The 18,374-nt window shown below is 54.5% G+C and overlaps 9 protein-coding genes across 9 annotated transcripts; 3 read left to right on the forward strand and 6 right to left on the reverse strand.

Annotated features, from left to right (window-relative positions):
- Window positions 1–2,203: 2,203 nt before the first annotated feature.
- On the reverse strand, window positions 2,204–2,950 carry PG985_006142 (uncharacterized protein; the record flags this gene model as incomplete). The annotated part of the gene is made up of 1 exon (XM_066825911.1): window positions 2,204–2,950. The coding sequence occupies one exon, from the start codon at window positions 2,948–2,950 to the stop codon at window positions 2,204–2,206; it is 747 nt and encodes a 248-aa protein (XP_066685518.1).
- A 676-nt stretch (window positions 2,951–3,626) lies between these two features.
- On the reverse strand, window positions 3,627–5,559 carry PG985_006143 (uncharacterized protein; the record flags this gene model as incomplete). The annotated part of the gene is made up of 3 exons (XM_066825912.1): window positions 3,627–4,016; window positions 4,128–5,295; window positions 5,420–5,559. The coding sequence occupies 3 exons, from the start codon at window positions 5,557–5,559 to the stop codon at window positions 3,627–3,629; spliced, it is 1,698 nt and encodes a 565-aa protein (XP_066685519.1).
- Window positions 5,560–6,176: 617 nt separating this feature from the next.
- PG985_006144 (Rad9-domain-containing protein) lies at window positions 6,177–7,849 on the forward strand (the record flags this gene model as incomplete). The annotated part of the gene is made up of 6 exons (XM_066825913.1): window positions 6,177–6,290; window positions 6,373–6,510; window positions 6,581–6,728; window positions 6,781–6,999; window positions 7,050–7,627; window positions 7,682–7,849. 6 exons carry the CDS (start codon window positions 6,177–6,179, stop codon window positions 7,847–7,849), a joined length of 1,365 nt encoding a protein of 454 aa, XP_066685520.1.
- A 146-nt stretch (window positions 7,850–7,995) lies between these two features.
- PG985_006145 (alpha-tubulin suppressor protein aats1) lies at window positions 7,996–9,009 on the reverse strand (the record flags this gene model as incomplete). Its single annotated transcript, XM_066825914.1, has 1 exon — window positions 7,996–9,009. One exon carries the CDS (start codon window positions 9,007–9,009, stop codon window positions 7,996–7,998), a length of 1,014 nt encoding a protein of 337 aa, XP_066685521.1.
- A 642-nt stretch (window positions 9,010–9,651) lies between these two features.
- Window positions 9,652–11,500, forward strand: PG985_006146 (uncharacterized protein; the record flags this gene model as incomplete). Its single annotated transcript, XM_066825915.1, has 5 exons — window positions 9,652–9,767; window positions 10,106–10,166; window positions 10,223–10,334; window positions 10,402–10,550; window positions 10,613–11,500. The coding sequence occupies 5 exons, from the start codon at window positions 9,652–9,654 to the stop codon at window positions 11,498–11,500; spliced, it is 1,326 nt and encodes a 441-aa protein (XP_066685522.1).
- A 485-nt stretch (window positions 11,501–11,985) lies between these two features.
- PG985_006147 (uncharacterized protein) lies at window positions 11,986–12,749 on the reverse strand (the record flags this gene model as incomplete). Its single annotated transcript, XM_066825916.1, has 4 exons — window positions 11,986–12,073; window positions 12,278–12,320; window positions 12,408–12,587; window positions 12,662–12,749. 4 exons carry the CDS (start codon window positions 12,747–12,749, stop codon window positions 11,986–11,988), a joined length of 399 nt encoding a protein of 132 aa, XP_066685523.1.
- A 1,358-nt stretch (window positions 12,750–14,107) lies between these two features.
- On the reverse strand, window positions 14,108–15,043 carry PG985_006148 (uncharacterized protein; the record flags this gene model as incomplete). The annotated part of the gene is made up of 1 exon (XM_066825917.1): window positions 14,108–15,043. One exon carries the CDS (start codon window positions 15,041–15,043, stop codon window positions 14,108–14,110), a length of 936 nt encoding a protein of 311 aa, XP_066685524.1.
- Window positions 15,044–15,709: 666 nt separating this feature from the next.
- Window positions 15,710–16,324, forward strand: PG985_006149 (uncharacterized protein; the record flags this gene model as incomplete). The annotated part of the gene is made up of 1 exon (XM_066825918.1): window positions 15,710–16,324. One exon carries the CDS (start codon window positions 15,710–15,712, stop codon window positions 16,322–16,324), a length of 615 nt encoding a protein of 204 aa, XP_066685525.1.
- A 376-nt stretch (window positions 16,325–16,700) lies between these two features.
- PG985_006150 (uncharacterized protein) lies at window positions 16,701–17,417 on the reverse strand (the record flags this gene model as incomplete). Its single annotated transcript, XM_066825919.1, has 2 exons — window positions 16,701–17,191; window positions 17,351–17,417. The coding sequence occupies 2 exons, from the start codon at window positions 17,415–17,417 to the stop codon at window positions 16,701–16,703; spliced, it is 558 nt and encodes a 185-aa protein (XP_066685526.1).
- Between the last annotated feature and the right edge of the window lie 957 nt (window positions 17,418–18,374).

The following is an 18,374-nucleotide window of genomic DNA, read 5'->3' on the forward strand; positions in this document are numbered from 1 at the left end:
CTGATCTGGGTGGGTTGGCCCTGGTCGCGATCCGACTCCGACTATAAGAGGCGGCTGTTAAGAGGATCGAGCTCGAGGGGAAGGGGGGGTCGTTAGCGGCACACGAGCCTATTCGCTGTCTGTCTGTCTGGCCGCCTATCGATAATGGGTGACACCCGTGCTTTTTGCATGCACTGTAATATAAGATGCGAGATATTAATAGCCGGCTTCCTGACTCTGTAGTCTGGGCAGTATCTGCACAGGCTAAGGAAGGTTCGAGCGAGGATGGCTTCCTGCAGTCACAAACGATCATCCGATGTGCTGGTAAAGGGCTGAAATTGGGCAGATATTACCATGTTATGCATCCCGTCACCTTTGGCTCAACTGGGTATGTGAGTCGCGCTGTGTGGTTGCTTCCGCCAACTCCCGCGTCGTGGTGGGAGTGGCGCCCCGGACGCTGACATATCGATCGCATTGTGCGTACCTGCAGCAGCTGGTCTCATCAGCCGCCCGAGGCCCCCGAATGAATCCTCCAGGCCTCCCTCCCGTCATCTCATTCTCCTGCCAGACACATAGATGGCCATTTCGGTTGTCCAGATCCCAGCTGCCAACCGCTTAGGTCACCCGGACGAGCAGCAAGGAGTGCGAGAAACCCTAGTCACAAGTTGCAGGCAGCAAGCTCGCAAGCTACCGTCCTCACCGTCCAACAGTGCCCCCCCCCCCCCATGTTACGAATCCAGAAGTCAAATATAGTAATCCTTGCGTAGTATACTGAGATATAGTACCTAGACTACCGAGGCCACCTGCCGCCTTAGGAAGTGCCGGACGCGTCCACCTGTCGCTCCACTGGGGCAGTACATTACTTGCAGTGAGTGACGCCAGAGCCGGGCGGTCTCAGATACATACATCAATCGACGGCTACTACCAACACAGAGGGACTGCACGAGTCAAGCCCGCGGGCGCTTGCCTGCTCAAAACAGAAAGGCTCGGGGCGTGCAGTCGTTGACTCCGTTAGGTCGCGCAGTCGCTGGCGGCTTTGGCTTAGTGCGACGGAGCTGGGAGCTTGGTGGCTTTTCCTGTCCGTCGGTTCGAAACTTCGATGAGTTGTTCTGTGGGGGCTGCTAGAGCCTAGAGGGAACAGAAGTGCAACGGCCCCGGCTGATTGTGCTGGTGTTGTACCGTCTGGGAACCGGGGGGAGTGCAGTAGGGAGTGGGCACGGCACAGCCCAAGGCGACCGTCTTGCAGCTCCCCGACAGGGCAGGCTGCCCACGCATGAAGTTTGCTGACGTTTTGGGAAATTATCGCAATGCTCTCGTGCGTGACCGGCATGGTCCCCATCATCTTAAGACGATATCCTTATGGAGATCTCCGACCAATGACGACGCTATCCCAGCTGCCCAGCCCGTGCCCCGGGGTCCCCTCGGAAGATCCTATCATGCATCGCCCGCCTTCCTTCCCCCAATACCACCAGGACCACTTATTGCTGCTGCGAAGAAAAAAAAAACAAAGGAACTGCGAAAAGGAACTTGGTCAATCAATATATCAACTTTTTTTTTTTTTTTAGATGCCTGGAGAGGCACCGAAACAGGAAGCACTGCCCAGTTTCCTATACAAATCAAGGAACTCCCATCGGGAGCAATTGACGAAAACGGAAGAAGAAAGCAGCAGGGCCTTGGCAGTTCATAATCTACATACTCTACTATTAGCTGGCCCTGTGCTATTATGCCTATGCGATGCTTGCAGGCTGAACCCACTCCAAGTTCCAGCGAGAGAGCATGCCTCCTCCTGTTTGTTAGATCTAGGTGGGACATTGTTCGGGTCGTTTTATCTCGGATCGATCTGTTTGATATTTAGCTGGTTCATAAATAGCCTCAAGAGCTAGGTAGAGTGCCCACGTCTCTGGCAAAGGTGCCGCCTCTCGGCAAGCCAACGATGAGCGGGACAAATGCTATAATAACTTATGCTGCTGGCACTATAGTCGAAGGAAAGGGAGGCCTTTGGGATGAACATGCCTCTTTCCCATATTCAGGACATTCGGCCGAACTGGAGGTGTGGTCCCTGTGTGGTCCCGCTGCGGCGAAGTCGCCAGATCGACCACGGACGAAACACACCCTACGGGCTGGATGAACATTGCAATTTGTGTGAACATAGCCGACTCCATAACAGACCACATCACGCCAGGCCTATGCGTCCATCGGGGCCCTCGCGGCTCTAGTAGAAGCTCTAGTCCTTGTTGATGCGCTTCCAGACCTCGCCCTCCACGGCTGCCAGCTTTTCTCCTGCTCCTGCGGCCCATTTCTTGGCTGCACCCCATACGCCCTCTTCCTCCGTGCCATCCAGCTGCCGGCGATCGGCCGACTCGTTCCGGGCTATAGCCTGACTCTGGTATTGGTCCAGCCCCGCAGCATTAACGTTCTGGTGGTATCCCGGTGGGTGGTCCAGACTGCTCTGGCCGCCCTGACCGACGATTCCGGTTGGCGCCTGCGCGTAGGCCGATGATGGTGCAAAGGCCGTGGCAGTTCCCAGTTGTTGTGCTGGGTATGCCATGGTGGGTGGCGGGATCGCCATCTGGTGCGGATATGACGCTGACGCAGCCTGCGAGGTTGTGGGTGGTGGTGGTGGGACATATTTCTCGCCCGCCTTTGGAGGGGGCGGCAGATGGCTCGTCGCCCCCGCCAGCGTCGGAGCTGCACCAGGCTGGGGAGCCGGAGGTCCCTGGGTTCTGACTGGCTGGGTAGGCGTGGCCTGCAAAGGTGGTGCTTGCACTTGGGATGTCATGGTCTGGACTGGAAGAGACGGGACTGCTCCCGGTTGTGCCTGGGGGTATGACGATTGAGTCGTCGTCGCCGCCGTGGCTGCTGGGGCCGTCTCTTTGTTGCTCCCGGATGCATCGGGCGCTGCAGTCTGGGGCGTGACACCCTCAGGCTTCTTAGCAACCGGGCTATTTGTGTAGACGGGGATAGGTGCCATGATTGATGGTAGCAGCCGCTGTTGTTGAGAGGAAGTAAGCCAAGCCAAGCCGGAGTACCTGAGCTCAAATGTGCGGCACCAAAGCAAATGTGATGAACACGAAAGCTACTATGTCAATCAGCTAGTAACAGCTATCAATTTGATGCTGCAATGCCGTAGAGATTGAATGGTGATGATTAATAGTGAGTTGATGGATATCTGGCCGGTCTTCTGCTTTGCTGTTGTTGTCGGGTGGCTGGCTACCTGAAGTGAGGGAAAGCAGTGGCGACGTCATCAGAGTCACCTGACAAAGAAATATTGCATTCAATAAATCAGTCGTTTCAGTACAACCTCGGCACTATGTTCTGTACTAAAATAGCACAAACGGAAGCTACATGTAATCCAGTTGAAGTTCGTATATACGCTATATCCAGAGGTAGCGACCGTTAATGTGCATGTATTCTCATCAGAGTGCAGGGATATTCACGTGGTCCTGATTCCAAGTATTCTGGAACTAATAGTGCTATTGATTCGACATGTCCATATGGGAGCAAACTGCACTGGTATTGGTGCGTCCAGTTTCGGGATAGGATACAGGAGATCGTTTGTTCTACTGTCTAAATAAAAGGCTGGTGCAGATCGTACGCCTTGGCCCTCTCGTTAGAATATCTGCTGGATCTAGACCATGACTACGCTTCTAGTCTGAATCACCCGTAAAGTCGCTCTCGTGCGGCTCGTCGGGATCTCGGTCATAGTTGATACTCATGATCCCTTCCAGAACCGTGCTGAAATATTCAGATAGCCAGACTTGCTGCTCGTCGCTCAGCTTGAGCCCGCCGGACTGCATCAAGATCTCAACCCGCACACCCCGATGCTGGCCTGGGTGTGCGCCAAGCTGCAAGGCAAAGTCCTTCAACCCTTCGAAGGTGAAGTAGGATGTAGCATTTATGTCGAGATATTTCAGGTAGGAAAGACCAACCAACGTGTCAAGAATCGTATCGTCCATGTTCTCTCCCCCGAATTTGAGGTCGACGAGAGCGGGAAGGGCTTTGACGAACTGGCGGATCTCGTTCTGCTGTACAAAGGACTATTTGTTCACGAGATTAGCACCTTCAACAACACTAGATGCTCAGACGCCGATATTCGGTTTCGACAAGAAGGTCGGGTGCCCTTATTTGCAGCGAGATACGAAACATACCTGTATCAAGTTTAACGTTTTGAGTCCGCGCAGAGTGCATATAACACCGGCCAGGGGCGTGGTATCGTCGACCACCAATCCGTCCATGCTGCCATCCTGGTTGCCGAGTGTGAGCGTCTCTAACGAAGTCTGATGACCAAGAGCTTCCCAGGTACTCGTGTCTTCCTCCATGCCCTGCGAAGCGAAATTCTGCAGCGAAAGGGAATTGAGCTTGATGTCGTCTGTAAGAAGCACGTCTTTCACTATAAGCAGAGAGTCCCTGACGAACGAAAAGGTCAAGGAAGTGAGACTCTTGCAACTCTGTATCCAATTCGTGATCTCTTTCAGAAGACCTTCGCTAAAGGTGCGCAGGTCGATTTGATCATACCGATAATTCTCAATGCTCAAGCTCTCCAGGTATCTACAGCCGGGAAGCATGTTGAGACACCTCATAGCTTCTGCCGATAGACTGCTAAGATTGAGATGGCGCAGTGTCTCGGCGTGTGCGTTCAAAGCGGTGAGGGACTTTTCGCTTAAACCATTCATGCTCATGACCTCGAACCGTTTCAAGCTGTTGGGCTTAAGGGTTTGGAGGAAAACTGCCATGTCCTCGTCTGCGGTTGGTTTGCTGAAAGACAGGCAAGTGAGCTCGGAGAAATTGGGACAGCACTCATGGATCGCGCTGGCTGCCTCAACCCCAAGTGCAGACCCATCTTGAATCCTTAAGGATGTTAGAGTACCAAGTCTTGCGACCCAGCTCGGTAGCAGGTCAACTGGGATGTAGTTGCTTTCGACATGTGCCAAGGCAACAGACTTCTCGACCTCGTCCGCGACGTCCTTGATATACTTGGTGATGGCATCGCCGCATTTCAAGATGGTCTTCTGGGAGTCAACATTACCAATCAGCTTCCTCCTGGAAAGCTTTCTGGTTGGTTGATCCTCGCGAAGAACGAGAAATGCGTCCATACCGACCTCAACATCGAACAGCCACCGGAGGGCATCTTCATCTCGGTTATCGTTGATCTCATCAAGCAATTGCCCATAGTTACTCAATGACAAAGTGCGAACAAAGGCGCAGTATGGGTAGGCGGTCTGGCCCAGGCTGGAACGAATCAACGACCTCCACAAGACTGCCCAGCTTTTTCTGTTGAAGTATTGGCCTGTAAATACAGGAGACCATTCATAAATGCTGAATTGTCCAGGTCAGCAGTCTTTCAAGCCGTGTTGTTACTCCGATCCTTATCTGGTTTCCCGAGGACACAATCATCCAAGTAAGGCGCTCGCTCACGTGCGAAAAAAAGATAGATGCGTACCTATATAGCTGCTCCAACGCGACGCTGGCGGTTCTGCGGCTGACGAGGGAGAGCTGGAGCAGGGTTACATGGTCATGTCGAAAGGCAAGCTCCTCGCACAGCAGCAGAATGATATCTTGCGGAAGCGCTGAAGGTGCCATGTTGCTTGGAGCTGAGGTTTGATCCCAGGAAGAATCGGCGTAGCAGCTGAATCACAAACACCACATGCAGAGTAAAAAGATGAAAGAGTAATGCAGCATGTCCTACATGACCAACCCGTGGACGTTTGAAGCCTTATGTAGACCTGTGCTACCGACGTGTACCCCAGCCGAGTGATGCTGGCTATGAGCAGGTACATCTTGGCTCTAGTTGATGTCATCGCTGGCCTATTACTGCATACGTACTGTGTGGGTCCCCTGAGTACCGCCCGAAGAAGAGCTATATTGTGTTTAAACAAGCTACTGCACAGTATCCATACCGTACCCCGCGACGCGTACTTTCCGTCCATTCAAAGCGCGTTCCAACCATCGAAGCCTGCCCAGCTAAAGCGTTTGGGTGTTAAGGCAACCACCACTTGTAAAGGTTGCAGCTGCCTTCTCCTACTGCTATTGGTCAATTGCAGGAACTAAGTGCTAGAATCGATAGACTTGGAACAATTACATAAACCAAGAAGGATGTGGTAACACCGAGAGGCAACACATAATTCGGCGTGTTCATATATTACAGCACAGCTCACCACACACGTGAGAAACATTCAAGTTTGACATCGGCGGCTACGATGGTGTTGCTGCGATTTACATTGAGCGAGGAAGGTGTCAACGCACTTCGTGATGCTCTGGCTTGCCTGAACAAGTTCAGTGACGAGGTCTCACTCGAGGCCAAGCGGGACAAGGTGTGTCTGATCAAGAGTCACATATATATCTACTGAGCCTCAGAAGCTGACTCGGTGACTCGGTGACCCGGGGCTTTCCCAGTTGGTTTTCACTGCCCTCAATTCATCCAAGTCTGCGTACGCCGCCTTTTCTTTCGCGACGAACAGATTCTTCTCAAAATACCAGTATGAAGGCGTAGCTCAAAACCGAGAGAAATTCTTCTGCAAGCTCTACAACAGGGTAAGATAAGTCTATTTTCCACCACTAAACAAGCACTCTTGTACAAGTCCAGCTCTAAAAGTATATCCAGGCCTTGTTGTCCTTGTTCCGCGCTCGTACCGGAGACCCCCTGCACGATCCCGAGAAGGGTGGCAGTGCCATTGAGAGATGCGATGTCGCAATTGAAGACGAAGCCGGAAAGAAAAGCAGGTTCATCGTCAAGATCGCTTGCAGGAATGGTGAGATTTGCTGCGGTGACTCGCCATATGCACTGGCTTACATCGTCCTTAGGAATGACGACAAAGTACCGGTTGCCGTTCGAAGTGAGCCCGCCTGTTCATGCCAAATTTGATAAGGATGAAGCTCTCCATTCATGGTCGATTTCGTCTAGAACGTTACGACAGCTTATGGATCACTTCGGGCCCGGCATAGAATATTTAGATATTCATTCCGACGACGACTCAACGGTCAACTTCACCTGTTTCACCGAGAAAGTGGCCAGTGGCAATGGTAAGTCTCCAAAACCTCATCCCGATACATCCTGCTCATACTGTCAACAGAAGTTTTGAAGAAGCCGCTGCACACGTCCATCGCCGTCGAGAAGGATGAGTTTGACAGTTTCGATGTTACCGAAGACAAGTTGCATATTGTTGTCAGCGTCAAAGACTTCCGTGCCATCACGCAGCATGCAGCATTTCTTGGGAGCGACGTATCCGCCCAGTACTCTATGCCGTCGCGTCCAATGCAGATACGCTATGATGGTGATGGTGTCAAATGCGAATACCTTCTTATGACAGTCGGAGAGCGAGGAGCTCCGGGACAGCGAGCGAAGAAGACGCGAACAGATGCAAGGCCTGCACCCCAAGCCCAACAACTCGAGGCTGCTGCTAGTAGGGTGACCTCCAATGCACCTACACCTGCTCCTCGGCCAACACCCGCAGCAAGACGTGAGCCAATGCCGTCATTGCGGCCGACGGCGCCCCGCCAAAGCCAACGGCCTCCTCCTGCCACTCTTGATCATGATTCTCTCTTCGTCCCCCAAGATGACGACTATCAGTGGGAGCCAGTTAGGATGAACGAAGACGAGGACGAAGAAGAAGGAGATGCTAGACTTGAGTGGGATGCTAGTGACCGACCCGTAAGTGCTGACAATACCCCCAATGTTTGTTGGACTGTCCACTGACATCCTCAGAATCCGTCTGCAATCAAAATGAGCTCGGTAATGGCCAACCAAGCGGCGCAACGCAGCGGCTCCGGCCCTGACAACCGCATCGAGCACGAGCAGGGCCAGGCCTTGTCGTATATTGAACCAACTCAGCGTCTTTCACAAGCTCGGCAATTTGGTCTGTTCAATGACTGAGCCATGTAAATGCCTTATTGATTTATTCTCAAACATCTGCTTGCTATATGGGATTCCTGTCTGGCCAAGACCGGCCGCCGTAGTCCCCCTTGCCCGACCATCTGGGCAATCAGCGGTGCAATGGTTGTGGAGGATCATTCTTAACCTCAGAGGTGCAAACCCTCTGCGTGTATGTAGATCCAGCTAGTTGCGCAGCCTGCGCCAATCGCTGCAATCTGAGAGTCTTCGGGAAGAAAATCGCCTGAAGCAATGACATTCCATCGCCCCTTGACAACCCCGGATGGGCCATCTGTTTGTGGTCCACAGTTCCCGTGTTCTCCCCAGCCCCAAGATATAACCTCGTTGGTATCAGTTACTGCTACAGCGTGCTCGCTCCCTGCAACGAATTTCGTGATTTTGGGTAAGTTTGGTGGTGGTAGCTGACCGTGCTCGTCACGTCCCCAAGCAGTCAGACTACCATCTTCCCCAAGGACGAAGATGTCGCCCCAGCTTCCATCCACCGTCTTCCACTGAGGTGTTGCTGATGGTGCCTTTGATTTTAAACCCCATTTATCTGGCCCTAGCACTAGAACTCTTCCTTCTGTAGATTCCCCGAAGAGACAAGTGGTGTATCGTCCGCACACAGCATTAACGACTTGGAAGTCAACGCCACTACTATCTCCGATCTTACATGGAGCAAAGTTGATTATTGGAGTCGGTGGTGCTCCGTCATCAAGCACGACTGCTTGGCCCAGTTGACCTTTTCTGCCGTTGCCCCACCCATATACGTCGCCATTATCCAGCACAGCAACGACATGTGCCATGCCGCTTGCAAGATGCATGACCTCGGTGCCTTCAGGTGGAAAGTCGGGTATCAGCTTGGGCTCCACGATTCCTCTGACCTCGAATCCCAGCTGCCCTTGCTCGCCGGTTCCGCAGCTATACACTTTGCGGGCCTTTCCCTGCTCGTCTCTCACCACGCAGGTAGTGCTGTCCCACGTGCAGGCGATGTGCGCGATAGGCCCGAGAGTCTCCGACTTGGCGAGGATGAGCTGCTCAAACTGGGCATTGTCCGCCGTCGATATCGTGGTGACCCCACAGGCTCCCTTGGACGAGTCGCCGCTCCAGTACGCCCTGCCGGACTCGGCGAGAATGATTGTGTGGTTCCCGCCGGCGGCCATTTTGACGATGGGGTCCGAGGGCGGCTCACAGTGGAAGAGGACCGGCTTCGGCACCGATACGTCCTCTTTGTGCCCAATGCCTAACTGCCCCGACCCGTTGGAGCCGAGAGCAAACAAACCAGCCATGCTGCTAGAGGCCGAAGTTGCGTACTGAATTGATGGCGATAGTAGAGGGCCCTGGACACGAGGGTTCCAAACGTGTTTCTGTGACGGACAATTCACTAATTGCCCAAATACACAAGAATACAATGTATCAAATGAATAGACCCGAATGGGGGACAGCTATTGATGTAAGAGGTACCTGGGTTGAGGTACCTGTGAGATAACGGAGCTGGATGCCGCAGTTCTTCCGATTTCTCGAGCCCCACCCAACCGGGAGTCCCGCCCAAGCTAGAAATTTCGACCTTCAAAAGGCTTGGAATTTTTCTTTTCATTCTACAATCTTTACCCTCTCCTTCTCATTCCTCCTTCTCAAACACTTCTCAACAGTGCCCGCCTTTGACACACAAGTGAGGCTGCGGCGCTCTAGAAGAATGTGAAATTCGATGCTTCAATCAAGAACTTGATTCCGACATTGTTGCATACGCTTCGGCGACCTGTTCGCACAATAACCAGCAGCTTCCCTCAACATCGTCTGAAATAATGGCGACCACCAAAGCTGAGGCGCCGTCAGACATGGCAGGCTTCACCGTGGGAATCATTGGCATGGGCGACATGGGAAAGATGTATGCTCGGAGGCTCAGTGACGCTGGCTGGAGGTAACGCTCACCCTATCTGGTGATTTCCTGTATTCAGCGCAGCGGAAGGACCTCCGAGGAGCAAAATTGGTAAGCCTACACATCTCTTTCTTTTCCCTTTCCTCCCCTTCATTGCAATGATGACTTGAGTGCATTTGGCTCGAGCATTGTCGACAGCTGGGCGGATCAGCCATTCTGGCCCCGTCAAGTTGTTGGCTTTCCATGATGTAAATTCTCAGCTACCTTAATTTTTTCTTGTCTGAATGCAAAAAAAACCCCCAACTTCTACTAGGAATACTCTTCTGGCTCTCTTGCTAACGCGTATTCTCCTGCAGGCTAATCATACTATCATCGACCAGAGTTGTTGCATGCGATAGAGAAGAGTTTTTCGAGGCATTGAAGGAAGAGTTTGCCAGCAGGGTACATTATCCAATAGTAATAATATCATCTCAGAACCATGCTGAGAGACTGTCCAGAACAACGTCCAAATCCTTCGTAATGGCCATCTCGTGTCCCGAACTAGCGACTACATAATTTACAGCGTAGAGGCTGCTGCCATTGACCGTGTCGTCGCCCAATACGGCCCATGTAAGACAAGACACCTCGTACTGTTTCGGTTTATTACGCGGCCCATCCTGAGTAATGACATGACCAGCTACGAAACTCGGTGCCATTGTCGGCGGCCAGACCTCTTGTAAGGACCCCGAGATTAAGGCTTTCGAGGCCCACCTACCGGACGACGTCGACATCGTATCCTGCCATTCGCTTCATGGCCCACGTGTCGATCCTCGGGATCAACCGCTAGTATGTGACAAACCCTGCATATCGCGTACTGTGTGCGTAGCTGAGCGAGGGCATCTCAACAGGTCATCATCAAACATCGTTGCTCGCCGGCCTCTGCCCAAAAGGTCGAAGCCATCCTTAGCTGCCTCAAGAGCAAGATTGTCTACCTGACTGCCCACGAGCATGACCGCATCACGGCCGACACGCAGGCTGTCACGCACGCCGCCTTTCTGTCCATGGGCAAGGCCTGGCACGCGTCGCAGGAGTTCCCCTGGGAGGGTGCCCGGTACGTCGGCGGCATCGAGAACGTCAAGATCAACCTCATGCTGCGCATCTACAGCCAGAAGTGGCACGTCTACGCCGGCCTCGCCATCCTCAACCCTGAGGCGCGCAAGCAGATTGCCCAGTACGCCGAGAGCACCACGGACCTGTACAAGCTGATGCTGGGCGGCCACCACAAGGAGCTGCAGGAGCGGGTCTACAACGCGCGCGACCGCGTCTTCGGACGCGCCGGCGAGGTGCGCTGGGAGGCTGAGCCGCTGCTGCGTGACGAGGTGCTGGACCAGTTCAGCCTTGGCAAGATGCCCGAGTCGCTGCTGCCCAACAACCACCTGTCGCTGCTGGCCATGGTGGACTGCTGGTCGGCGCTGGGCATCGTGCCCTACGACCACATGATCTGCTCGACGCCCCTCTTCCGCCTCTGGCTCGGCGTCACCGAGACCCTCTTCCGCAACGAGCAGCGCCTCGACGAGGCCATCCGCGTCGCCATCGAGGACAACACCTTCCGCAGCGACGACCTCGAGTTCACCTTCGCCGCCCGCGGCTGGGCCGAGTGCGTCTCCCTCGGTCACTTCGAGACGTGGCGCGAGCGCTTCCAGGCCACGGCCGCCTTCTTCGAGCCCCGCATCGCCGAGGCCATGGAGGTCGGCAACGCCATGGTCAAGGCTGTCTTGGAGAGCACGAAGAAATAAGAGGGGGGTTTGCTACTGAGGACTGCTACGTGGCTATTGTAATACTCATTATGATACACGATGGCATGTGAGAGAAAATAGGATCGAGGCCATACGGCTTGTCTTCAGTCAGGACTGACTGGCTATCTGCGCAACAATACAAAAGCTCATAGTTTGCTGTCGCACAATCGATCTTCACATTCTTGTTCGAGTTATTTACATACGAGGGGAACCGGGAGAAGAAGAACAAGCCGCGAACCGAAAAGGAGTGTGCATGTACGCAAGTAAAGAAGCAAATTCCATCTTGATCCTCAATTTCGGGGCGCCACGGACGACGGTAAGAAATGATTTGCCTGATTGTCTCTCCCTGAACCAACTCCCCTGTGATCCAAACCTGCTCCTCTCCACGACCGCCCACACTCGTAGGCTACACTTGCCGATTGCGGGACGAGGTCTGTCCTTTCGGGGCTTCAAAGTCTGTCCGTAATACCAAATCAATGGCATTTTTAGAAGCGCTTTCCAGTTGGAACGACCGGGGCGCCCGTGGGGGTGGCCTTGCCCGTAGGGACAACAGGCGGGGGTGCGCTGGCCTTGCTGCATGGTTGTTTCGTGGTGTCAGCATTTAGTAGTGGTGATAAGTTGATGGTAGGTGGTGAAATAGATGGGAGATCAACTAACCCAGTTGGTGTCGGTCCCTTGCCCTTCCCGGTCGGTGGTGGCGGAGGAGCTGATCCCTTTCTATAGTATCATCATAAGTTATTCCGTGTCTCTCTATGAGGCGGCTTTGTGGAGGCTCACCCTGTTGGTGCCTGTCTCTTCTCCAAAGTGGTCTTGCCCTTGCCTGTAGAAATCCAAGTCGGCTGCTGTTAGACGGTGTACAAATGGATATGAAGAGGTAGACTGGAGCTCAGATGGTCACTATGCTTACCGGTAGGAGTGACTTTGCCCTTGCCTGTTGGGAAACCTTTGCCTTTGCCCGTCGGGAAGCCCTTTCCCTTGCCTGTTGGGACCACAACAGGCGGCAAAGAGAGCGTGGGCAGAGAAAGCGTAGGCAGAGAAAGTGTGGGCAGAGAAAGCGTGGGCAAAGGAACTACGGGGACCACAGGCGCTTTGACGACAGGGTATAGTTAGTTGGGAGCAATAGTCGGGTCTGGCACATGGGGTCTGGCGGTAGCTACTCACGTGTAGTAGGGTCGTCTGCGGCGGCCGGCACAGCCAGACCGACCTGGACCAGAGAACCTGCGAGCAGGACGTGAAGGAGACGAGTCATGGTTGCTGAGATGTGTAGGAGTGTCTTGGGAAAGGGGGTATATTCTTGCAGGACTTAGGGAAGAGGCGTCTGGATAACAACATCAGAAGTGTCGATTCGACGGGTGATGATACGCGTCTTATATAGTCAATGATGTTTTTCTTTCTTCTTGTGTATATCTGAACGTTGACCCCTCCGGAGGCATAGACTGCTAGCCATTGCGGGATAACCAAGAACCCCCTGTTTAGTCATATAATGACCTTGCAGTGCAACACGAAAAGGGAATATCGATGTCGACTTCAGTCTCTCGAGAGGGACGAACATGGGCCTGGGTCGGGGGCAATTTGGAGATGTGGAAGCTTGTCCGACAGCCGAATCAGGTTATGGCGAGTCTTGACTCTAGTGTTCTTGTTCTGGCGGAATGTGTCTTCCCATCGAACCTGGTTCGTGGTCCAATCATTGGCTCTCCTGGCCGCGGGACATGTCAGTCCGCCGTGACCCAAAGCCTGCATGAGTATTGGAAGGGATCTTGATTGATCTAAAATAACGATCGGTCGACATGTAGATGCTTGGCATGGGGGTTGCACCTCTTTGGCTGGACGAGTGGGCTGTGTGATATAAGTAGTACATGTTTACCGGTATGATGCCCGAGTCTTGTCGGTACAGGTGCCTGGCGTATACCCTGCATCATCCAGAAGGGTACATTGGTCATAGGGCTAATTTTCCGAAATGCCGTAGAGTGTTCCCCCCCTGGATATGTAACCAGGAACCGAGCCAAACACACATCGGCGGGGCCCTGCACCGGGTCTGGGGTAGAGTGTCCGGCAGCCGGGGGAGTGTCTAAGTCCACTAATCGCAGCACCGAGACTGGGCATGATGCAAGGAAGAAGACATCCTCAACCCCCGCTTGGGTGCTCCAGATGGCCATGGCGCGATGACTTCCGGCCCTTTGCCAAGTACAGAAAAGCCACTCCATCTATATCTTGCATCTGCATGCACGCATTGATTGACGCCACCGGCACTGCAATGTACTGCGCATACTACATGGACGTGTTTGCTCCAAGATATTTGTCGCAATTTCAGGCTATATATCTCAAAACGCCAAAAGATCGACAATGATTATTGACCTGGCTGCCCCAGCTATTTATACAATTTTCCGCCATGCATAGGGCAAATCATCTTTCCGCGGTGGGAAGCCACGTCCTGACATGGCCATACATACCCATACCGTTGTCTCTGCCTGGTACACATCGTTTTTCCATGTACCTCGACCTGTCCCTACTCGGGGGCCTAAAACGAAACACGATGGGCCGGCAGAACGCATCGGCTAGCGGTGCCCCTCCCTCTCTCTCTTTCTCTCTTTCTCTCTTTGTGCAGCTCTACTTGCCCCGGAAGGCGCTCTTCTGCGCGAGCCACTGCTCCATCGTCATCAGGTCAGGGTGCTCCTTGCGCAGCTCCGGGATGTCCGCCCGGTAGCCGTCGGTGGCGAACCAGCCAATCATGAGGCGGAGCTCCGAGACCATGTAGGTGAGGAGGCTGCCCATGAACCAGAAGGTGACGGGGGTGGCGTGGCCGGTCGCGTTGAGGAAGGAGCTGTCCATCTGCTCAAAGGTGAGCTCGTCGCCGGCCAGCCCGACGGCGCGGTGATTCCACTTGGCCGGGTCGCTGAAGGCCTTGGCTGCGAAGACGCCAATGTCGTGCACCGCCACCCACTGGTTGGCCTTGTCCGTCTTGAGGTGGTTGCGCAGGGCTGCCATGAAGACCTTGGTCGGGAACTCGGGCTTCAGGTTGTCCATGAAGGCCACGGGCCGGAGGATCGTCCAGCCCATCTTCTCGCCCTGCTTGCCCGGCGAGCTGACGTCGCGCAGGTACCGCTCGATCCGGTACTTGCTCTGGAAGTGCAGGATCGGCGTCGGGTTCTCCCACGACGCCTCGTCGCCCCCGCGCTCCACGCTGCTGTAGACGAGGTGCTTGACGCCGTTCCGGATGGCCTCGTCCACGACTGCCTTGCCCTGGGCCACCTCGCTCTCGAGCGTGGCGCCCTGGTCCAGCGAGACCTGGACCAGGTAGACTCCCCAGATGGGCTCCGAGTGCACTCGCTTCGCCTCCTGGAAGAGCGCGGGAACATTGTCGAGGTTGCCCTGGACAAGCTTGATGGAGCTGGACTTGTCCGCCAGCTTCTTGGCACCCGCACTCTTGGTGTCACGCGTGACTGCGAGGATGGTGAGGTTGGACTGCTTGAGGGCCAGAAGGGCATCGACTACGGCACCACCCTGCCTGCCCGTGGCGCCAGTTACTAAAATGGGTTGAGACATGACGAGGTGCGGCTGATGGTAGTGACAGGAAGACAAGAGGAATTGGGGAATTGCACAAGAGAATGCGACCACCCACGCGGCCCCCTTGGCGAGAGCTACTGGGCAGGATATTAAGAAGAACCCCGTACACTCTGGCCCGTCTTCCGCGAGCGTGTGATGATGATGACGATGATGCTGCTGCTCATCGGACTGGACTTGGAGAAGGTCCCTGGCTGCACGCACTTGGATTAATCAATAGAGTCTCAGGCCGGCTGAACTCTAACCTGCGGAATGGGCTCAGTTGATTCAGAGCGACGATCCCGCCGCTTTGGTCACACGGCCCGGACCTATAGTCTCCCTTTCCTTTTTGCGCAAGCTTACCGTATTAGGGTTATGCGGGCGGATCACGACATCCAAGACGTACGACGTCCGACAAGCCAGGCCCTAATATATGAAGCTCGGCCCTCAGATCCTCATCCTGCCCGAAGGCGAAGGGCAAAGGCCATCATCATGCCAGGCTAGTGTGAGGAAAAGGAAGAAGGAAATCCTGCAGCGGCGTCAGCAACAGTAACAGCGCAAAAAGCACTAGCCATCCCTTCCTTCCACTTAGTCGTTCCCTCTTCCTATTCGTACCATCCCTCAAACTATAACGCCGCCCAAGCCATCTTACAATTACGTATCCTCACCATGGAGAACCCCACCTCATCCTTCACGCCGCCGTCGCAGCGCATCAAGACGGTCCACGACCTGCTGGACGGCTACCGCAGCCTGTCGGTGTCGACGCTGCTGGCGCCACTGGCCGAGGACTTCCGGCACCGGGCGCTGCCGGCGAGCCTGGAGATGCCGGAGCGGGACCGGGCGGCGTTTGCGCAGCACGCGGCGGGCGTCTTCGGCCTGTTCGACGCCTTCGAGATGGTGCCGCAGTCGGTGCACGAGGACGCCGCCACCAACGTCGTCGTCGTGCACGCCCTCATGAAGGGCGTCATGAAGATGAAGCAGCTCGACTGGCGCAACGAGTGCATCCTGCTCATCCGCCTGTCCGACGACGGCGCCTGCGTCCGCGAGATCGCCGAGTTCGTCGACAGCGCAAAGGCCGTCGAGATGCGCCGCAAGCACGCCCCGGGCGTCTTTGGGAAGGCGGGCGGCGCCTTGGCCGGTGTGCGCCTCTCCACGCTGGTCGCGGGCTTCAGCCAGATCGTCGTCGTCTGCGCCACCTACCACGCCGTCAGCTTGGGATTTTCGTGGTGGTTCAACTCGGGGTCGACTTCCGGCTCGGCCACCCCATCGTCTTCAAGGAAATAAATATTAGTGCCGCTATCGTCATATTTCAATTCTTAGTTAATATATTGACTCTTGAGTATATTGGGCCACACAGGAAGCGCAAGTATGTTTGATAGAACTAAAATCGAGCGTACAGCGATCAATAAGTAGCTGACTTTGTACTTGTACTTGACAATTCACTGAAAACTAGGTGAAACTAAAGACCTTCTAGTAAACAACCTCAATATATAATAACACTATTAGTACACTGTACAATTTCCCTTCCACCTCACAAGCGATATTTTGTCCCAAGTGTTTCCAATCTCTCCCCTGGACCATTTTCCTGGCCACTCAAAATATAGGGACCCCTTCCCAGCCCGACCTTGCCATCACGTTCTTGGACCCCAGCGCGCAGCATCTAAATGCCGACCGTCTTGAGCGTCTGCCACAGTGCCAAGCTGCCGGCGACGACGGGGGTGACGAGGCGGACGGTGTTGTAGCTGATCCAGTTGCGGGCGTAGCTCTCGGCGAGCCGGGCCTCGGCCTTGCCGTGCGTCTTGGTCTTGTCGTCGGTGGCCGAGAGGGCGTCGATCTTCTCGTTGATGGGCTGCATGTTGACGGCCGAGTGGACGACGGTGACGAGGTGGCAGGCGGCCGCCACGGCGTACCAGCGCCAGTCGCCCAGGCGCGTGGTCCCCGGCAGCGCCGCCCGCGCCGCCCACGCCGTGTATCCGTACCCGAAGATGCCCAGCGTGCTGATGGGCCGGAAGAAGACGTTGCCCACGGCCCAGAAGACGGGCCACTGGCGCCCCAGCAGGCGCGCGCGCTCCGCGTGGCCCGGCGCCGACGGCTTGGGGAAGTCGACCAGGAGGGCCGGCACCCCCATGAAGGACTGCGTGATGGCGTTGCCTGGGTGGTGAGGGAAGCCCCCGATTGGTTAGCAAAATTCAGACTGCTACCGAGGCTTTCTACACCACTACACTGTCTTCTATGCTGCATGGCACTTTGATAAGGAAATGATGTCAACTGCATCTTTCTATCCTTCTCTCCCCTCTCCCTTGAACTCACCGAACAAGATGTACGAGAACGCTATCGTCGTGCCGACGACGGCTTCAGGGGATACAATGGCTGTCATGATGTCGAAAGAAAGCCTATGCGTGACGTGATGCGAGCAACCGAAAGTAAGCAAGGAGTGGTGATGCTTCACAGGCGTGACAAAGGGTGGGAGGAAACAATGCAGCAGCAGAAGACTGCAGTACACTCGAAAGCCTTTTTTTGCTTTTCTTTTCTTTCCTCTCGACTCGCTATCTTCTGGCCCCGGCTTCCGAGCTCCACGACCTGCAGAGCAAAAGAAAAGCATATATATGTCGGCGGTAAGGCCCGCCGTTCCCCCCCTACCCCCAAAAGACGATCGATCATTGGCCGGGTGGCTAAGGCCTCGCGCTGTGCGACCGGCAAGACTCAGCGCGTCCCAAAGGGAAAGAGAGGCGAGACATCACGCAACGAGCAGAATCTCCGATTAAGCGGGAGAGTCGCACGAGATAATTCCACTCTGGTGTCTCTGGGCGCCTGTGGGGATTGGCAGAGCGGCCGGTGGCGCGCCCCCTTACGGAGCGCCGATGGGGGGCCATGCAGATCTCCCTGAGACATTCAGAGTCATGATTGTCTGCACGCGAACTCTATTCTCGTCTTCCAGGTCTCAGTACCACGCCGTGTTCCGCGTACCTTGCAGCTTCAGCGTCATCCAATCTCTTAACCATGTCAATAAACTGCGCATTTCGTTATCTGGAGTTAGAGAAGAGCAAGAGCATCGCCTTAGCAGTAGCAGACATTGATATGGACGATAGAGATGGTGATAACGATTGAATTTGATATGTATCTACTGTAAATAACGGGGGAGGGTATGCTTCTAGGTCTCCTTCATATGGTGTGTACCGAGCGATAACCAAAGTGTACTGTGCTGAAACAAAAGATCGTATAAAATTTCCTCGCCATCCAATCCTCCGCCCAGCTCCCTGACGCCGCCGATTTTCCGTGCATAATAACAATAATAACAGTAACAACGATTGAGTGTAAGGACTTAGGGATTACA

The sequence above is a fragment of the Apiospora marii genome (genome assembly GCF_038362585.1).
Source record: "Apiospora marii strain CBS 49790 chromosome Unknown utg000004l_segment0_segment0, whole genome shotgun sequence".
Classification (NCBI taxonomy): Eukaryota; Fungi; Ascomycota; class Sordariomycetes; order Amphisphaeriales; family Apiosporaceae; genus Apiospora; species Apiospora marii.